This window comes from Peromyscus leucopus, chromosome 15 (genome assembly GCF_004664715.2).
Source record: "Peromyscus leucopus breed LL Stock chromosome 15, UCI_PerLeu_2.1, whole genome shotgun sequence".
NCBI classification, from domain to species: Eukaryota; Metazoa; Chordata; class Mammalia; order Rodentia; family Cricetidae; genus Peromyscus; species Peromyscus leucopus.
The window spans coordinates 44717929-44724385 of NC_051076.1; the positions used below are offsets into that span (position 1 = coordinate 44717929).

The 6457-nt window shown below is 36.4% G+C and overlaps 1 protein-coding gene across 1 annotated transcript; it reads left to right on the forward strand.

Annotated features, from left to right (window-relative positions):
• The first annotated feature begins 1031 nt into the window (after positions 1 to 1031).
• On the forward strand, positions 1032 to 5704 carry Rgs1 (regulator of G protein signaling 1). The gene is made up of 5 exons (XM_028884625.2): positions 1032 to 1236; positions 1586 to 1666; positions 2291 to 2352; positions 3924 to 4087; positions 4811 to 5704. The coding sequence occupies exons 1-5, from the start codon at positions 1100 to 1102 to the stop codon at positions 4994 to 4996; spliced, it is 630 nt and encodes a 209-aa protein (XP_028740458.1). The 5' UTR covers positions 1032 to 1099; the 3' UTR covers positions 4997 to 5704.
• The last annotated feature ends 753 nt before the right edge of the window (positions 5705 to 6457 follow it).

Below are 6457 nucleotides of genomic sequence, written 5' to 3' on the forward strand. Positions count from 1 at the left end.
GGGGTGTGTGTTCACTTCCCCTCTTGACATTGGGACCCCATCTGGCCCAGACTTATACAAGCCCTGTGCATGCTGCCACAGTCTCTATGCGTTCATATGTGCATGAGTCATGCTGTGTTTAGAAGGACTGGTTTCCTTGGTGTTCTCTATCCCCTCTGGCTCTTACAATCTTTCCTCCTCTGCAAGGTTTCCTGAAGGAAGGGATTTGATAGGAAAATCCCATTTAGGATGGAGTGTTCCAAAGTCTCTCACTCTCTGTTCATCATTCAGCTGTGGGTCTTTGTATCTGTTCCCACCTAATGCAGAAGGATGCTTCTCTGTTGATGGGTTAGGTGCTTTGCATCTATATTATGGTTTCAGGTTTTGTGCTTTTATGGGATTTCTGTGTGTGTCTCTGTGTCTGTGTCTGTTTGTTGTACTTTTTCTTTGGCTCTTTTTCTTTGTTTGTTTTGACCTATTCTGGTTTGTTTAATTGTATTTTATGTTATTTTTTAGATACCTGTTTGATAGAGAGAAAGAAAGCATGTGGATTCAGGTGGGTGGGGAAGTAGAGGGATCTGGGAGGACTTGGGGGAAGGGAAACCATAATCAGAGTGCACTGTATGAAAAAAATCTATTTTCAATTTTTAAAAAAGAGGGAAAATATTTTGATCAGATGATTTTATAGTTAAAAACTACTCGTGGCATAGAGGGGGGAATACAACTGTAATGTTGAATTTCCACATGACACAGTAAGTATAGCAAATGTGACATTGATCAGAACATAACGGTTTTCAGGAAGAAACAAGCAATCCCTCAAACCAAAGGCTGACGCTGCTGCTCCAGACATGTGCCCTCCTCTGTGTGTATGTGTGTAATTTTCTTCGTGCCTTCCTAGTCAAATGACCTGCTCTCATCTGGCTGAGTTTCAACCACAAGACATCACTGTGCACTTTTTTTTTCTTCAAGATACACGTCACCACACACCAAGAAAGGAGGAACTTGCAGTGTCTGTGGTAACATCACTTGATAAACAGACTCCCTGAACAGCAAGTGCCTGTCCGCCTACACTATATAAAGCAGCAGACGTGGACTAACAGACACTCATTGAGAGAAGACCATGAGAGCTGCAGCCATCTCCATGCCAAGGCTGGACAAAATTCCAGGAATGTTCTTCTCTGCTAACCCCAAGGATTTGAAAGAACCTAACCCTTCACTTCTAGATGACAAAACGCAAAAAAAGAAGCCAAAGACTTTGTAAGTTCCTTCAGTGTCTCGCTTAGATAATCTTTTACGACCAAGGGAGTATGAATGAATGGAAGTGAATGCTGGCATTTAGTTTATGTAGAGCAGAGCAATTATCTGTTGTGACTTCTAAGTGAGATTCAGTTTTATTCAAAAATAAATCATGGTACAGGACAGTGGGTGGGAATCTTTCTGGACTTTGACTCATAAAAATGAGCTCTATTTTAAAACAGCATAATATTGTATCAGCTATTTTTTTATTATTACCTTCTTTCTCAGACACCTTTGCTTTGTGTTCTTTTCCTTTTATAAAAGAAGTGAGCTTTCCTAGAGAATTATTCATCTTTGTTGTCTTTTGTAGTGGGATGGACGTGAAAGCATACCTGAGATCTATGATCCCACATCTGGAATCTGGAATGAAACTGTCCAAGTCCAAAGACATGTATGTACAGAGTATACCGAAATGTTCTAACTATATAAGCAACTTAGAAATCGACTGTCATCTTTGTAGCATACTGACACCGCTTGCTTCTGGGCATTGTGTCTCAGCCATGTAATCACATGGAGGCTGAGGCAGAGGGATTGTCACTTGTTTGAAGACAGTCTGTGCTAGAGTAAAGCCTTGTTCTTTAAAAAAAAAAAAAAAGCACACAAAAATTACTGTATGCATTAGACTTCATCTACTTTAGGTAACATGACAAACAAGATTAGGCCATATTAGAGCCAATGGACATTGATTACAAATATGTCCCAACAATTTTCTACTCATGTTTGTATTGTTCTATTTTATTTACTTGGATTTTTTTAGCTGTCTTGACAGACTTTTTTCATAACTATGGTAATTAAAAGGAATTTTATTAATTAATTTATATATTTATATTTATTAATTAATAAATATAATGCATTATAATATATACATGCATATGATATATATGTTATATGATATAGAATTAATATAATATACATTAGAATGAAAATATTAGTCATCAAAGGGTAGCAGCCACTATTATTTCATTTGGGATTATACAAACTAGTTTATTAATTTGTGTCATTTTATTAATCGTAGACTTTCTGCTGAGGAAGTAATGCAGTGGTCTCAATCTCTGGAAAAACTTCTTGCCAATCAGAGTAAGTATTCATTAACTATCCATTGTTTGGGGACAGCTCAATAACTTAGCAGATTGGGTATGTGATTAATGCATATTATCAAAGGATGCAAGGAGAGTATGCAAAAAGTACTTTAGTTTTACTATCGTCATTGGTAATTTCATCACAATATGACTTTGTAATATAGCACTAGATTTTTACCATGGCCTTTTAGACAAATTTGCCAAGACAACTACATGGTTTCATGGATTCAAGAACAAAACTAAAATTATGCTGGGTTGCGGGAGAGATGGCTGATTGGTTAAGAGTGTTTGCTGCTCTTCATGACTTTGTTTCCCCATACTCTGGCACTTGTCTCACAACCATCCACCTCTAACTCCAGAGCTGGAGGATCTGATGCCCTCTTCTGGCCTCTGAGGGCACTGCCCACAGATGCTCCTACATGGAAACAGAAAGCGGAAACACACATATACCCATAAAGAAAATAGCCTTGAAAAAACAAAATAAAGATAAATAAAATTATGCTACAGTTTCAAAGTTTTAAAAGACAGGCAAATATCATGTCATATCAACTACTTTTTTGAAAGGTACTTAAAATGTACTTTAAGTTGGATATAAAGAGTAGTAATCATTTACTTAATTAGTATTCTATCATCCACATATCTATTAACTTTCATGCATCCACCTTATGTGGAAGGTATTTTAAAAGCACCAAGGATTCGAATGCAAAGACACAGTTTACCACTGCCTTAAAGACATTTGGGATATACCTATTACATTCTGCAAGTATGCACCATTATACATATTGTAATATAAGTAAGCTCATGAGAGGCTTGTGAGAGTTTTGATGAAAGGAAAAAAAAAAAAGAATGAAACCAGTTCCTCTCCTCCATGATAAGATTTCCACACTATTAGGATTAGAACTTTATTCATAAGTGCAGACTTGGTCTCAAGAGTAAGTTCACCCTCTTCTCCACAGAAAGACACTAAGGAAAATTACTTGCGGGGGTGGAGGGTCTAAGAAATTCAGCATAGTTTGGTCATGTGATTACAAGACTTAGTTTACAGTTTAGCTAACTGAGTAAACGCATAAAAAGCTCAACCTCACTAACAAATGTAATTCAGTGTATGAAACATACAGGTGAATTCCAGACCTAACATTAGCTGACTACCCTCTTTTGGATGAGGAAATTGCATTTTTAATTATCAACATGATGTTAAGCCCTCAGTCATTAACATTTCCTTGAAAAAAAATCACTCTACACACTTGCTCAGATGTTGGTTTTTGTAAGTAATGACGTTGTTCTTTAATCAGCAGCGTTCAATTTTAATCTAAATACTGCAGGAAGCAAAGCACATTTACATGAACACACAAAGCAGTGTGTGACTGTGGACAAGATCCTCTGGTACCAGATTCCTCTTCCACACATAACAGAATCCCTAAGGCTGCTTACAAATTATGGCACAGCTATTTTAGCAGTAGCCCTCTCATACCATTGTACATATAGGAATGGTAGAACTTGTTTATAACTTTCTTCTACGATATATTCATTTACTGACTCAATTAATTTACTCTACCCCTCTCTTTTTAGCTGGTCAAAGTGTCTTTGGAAATTTTTTAAAGTCTGAATTCAGTGAAGAGAATATTGAGTTCTGGTTGGCTTGTGAAGACTATAAGAAAACGGAATCTGAGCTTTTGAGTAGCAAAGCAGAGAATATATACAAAGCATTTGTGCATTCAGACGCTGCAAAACAAGTGAGTATTAAAGTCATTGTCATTAGCATAGGTGTGTGTAAAATTTACCTACATAGAGAAATAGCATTCAGTACACAGATTAGGTTGAAGTCCTTGGTCTCGTGGTATTAGTTATGTACATTTGTGCATTCAGTGCAGTGAGACTATTCCCTGTATTTGAAAAAATAACAGTATATAGATAAAAAAACACTGATTTTTCAAAACTGTCCAATTTGATGGGGTGGAGGAATGGAATGAGGTAAGCCAGGCCAAACCAGTATGCTAAGGGACCCTTAGTGAACTATTGCAACTCACGTAAGAATAAAATGCAGACTACTACAATACACACAATCAAAGCAGCAGACACACGTGCAGCTACTTAGCAGTGTCAATCTTCAGAAAAATGCTCCCGTTCAGTAAACCTAAAATGTCCATGACACTCTGTTTTAGTATATGGACTACTTTATATTGTTATTTAAATTTTTCATATCTATTTAGTTTTGGTTCTGCCAACTACACCATAAACAGAAGCAAAAAGAAAAAACCTCTCTTTGCTGTATCTTTTTGTAGCTCTCCTACACCTAGTATAGGGCTGGCTTAGAATAAATCAATTCAAGACATACTTGAAGTGATTTAAATAGGGATATAGAACCATTTTATTAAGGTGCATCTGAAACACCAACAGCATAATAAAATGTATCATAAACAGCCGGTGCATATTAATCAACAAATATTTCTTTTCAGATCAATATTGACTTCCGTACTCGAGAATCTACAGCCAAGAAGATTAAAGCACCAACCCCCACATCTTTTGATGAAGCACAAAAAGTCATATACACACTTATGGAAAAGGATTCTTATCCCAGGTTCCTGAAATCAAATATTTACTTGAATCTTCTAAATGACCTCCAGGCTAATAGCTTAAAGTGAGTGGTTCCTGGCTGACAGGAATTAAAAGATAGTATCAAGGACAGAAGGGAAATGCCAGTGGCATGGCCTGCGTGATCACCTTGGCCTGCTTGGGTGACTCAGCAGGCCCAGTGGAAGGACAAGTGACTCAGAAGGGATTAACATGGAAGTTATCCAGCTAGAGACTCGAGAAAGCATCAGCAAGGAGAGCATGGAGAGACAAAGGGGCAGAGACACTGTGGTACTGTCATGAAATACACTGGGACTCTATTAGAACACCCTGAGAACTGCAAGGTCAGCTGACTGGCAAGACAGAAATTATGAACTATTTGTACGAGACGGATTACCATGAGCTATATAAGCTTCAGGGGCAGCGGACATGTATGCTCCATGTTATGTAGATTGTGTTGAACTCTTGCAATCTCCTTCCTGTGGATGGTCAGGCCAAAGCAGGTGCTGTAAATAACAGTTGCTATCATTGACATGAAGAATTTTGATATTTGTTTATTTAATTGTATTTGACTTGGAGTTGAGGAAGAGAATTATGTATTTAACCTAAGCTATTTTTTTTAAACTAAGAAGTCATAACACATTTGTAAATTAAATTATCACAGTGTCAAAAATAAATGTGAGCTTTATATTAAAATAGAGAGAGACATGTCTTCTACTTTATCAATTTCGACTCTTTTTTTTTTTTACTCTGATTTTAAAAAAATTGAATGAGGACAACAACATACAAGCTACAGTGGACAAGGGAAAGTCCATGAGGCCGACACAAAGAACTACAGGCAACTAAGGAATGCTAAGAGTAGGAGAAACAGTCTTCCCCGGGGGAGAGCACGGCAATTACTTATCCAGCACCATGAAACATACATACAAGCAGCATCATACAGGCCAAGCATGTTGTATTTATGTAAAATTAGAAAAGTTGTATATATACATATATATGTATATATATATTGTGTATATGTATATAGAGATTCCTAAATTTATATACAAATATGTGTGTAACAATTAATTTAAAAAAGAGGCCATTTATTTGAAATAAACAAGGATAGTATGTGGAAGGGCTTGGGAGAAGGGAAGGTGGAAATATTTATTTATATTACAATCTCAAAAATAATAGAAATTTTGAAAATTCAAGCAAAAGATTTGTACTTTCTACTGTCTATTCAGTATTAATAAATTAATATTGTATTTTCTCTATTATGTTGGACAAAATCCACCAGTTTTCTTTCTGCTATACAATCTGTTTAATTCAAGTTTCAAATTGATGGGAAATGATGACACATTTGAAAAGGGAAGAAAAAAGTTATTTTAGACTCAGATGCATTTTCCTCATGGGATGTTCAGAGCAATGCTATGAAAATGAAACTTCAAAAAGATTAAATTCCACAATTAGTTAACTCTCAAAAATCACCTTGTGTGTTAAAACACACCCTTATATCTGGCCCCCTCCCAGACTGACCGAATCAGAATCTC

Coding starts and splice junctions, on each gene's coding strand:
- Rgs1 (XM_028884625.2), top strand. CDS start 1,100: ATGAGAGCTGCAGCCATCTCCATGCCAAGGCTGGACAAAATTCCAGGA. Junction 1,237..1,585: donor AAAAAGAAGCCAAAGACTTT/GTAAGTTCCTTC, acceptor TGTCTTTTGTAG/TGGGATGGACGTGAAAGCAT. Junction 4,088..4,810: donor ATTCAGACGCTGCAAAACAA/GTGAGTATTAAA, acceptor ATTTCTTTTCAG/ATCAATATTGACTTCCGTAC.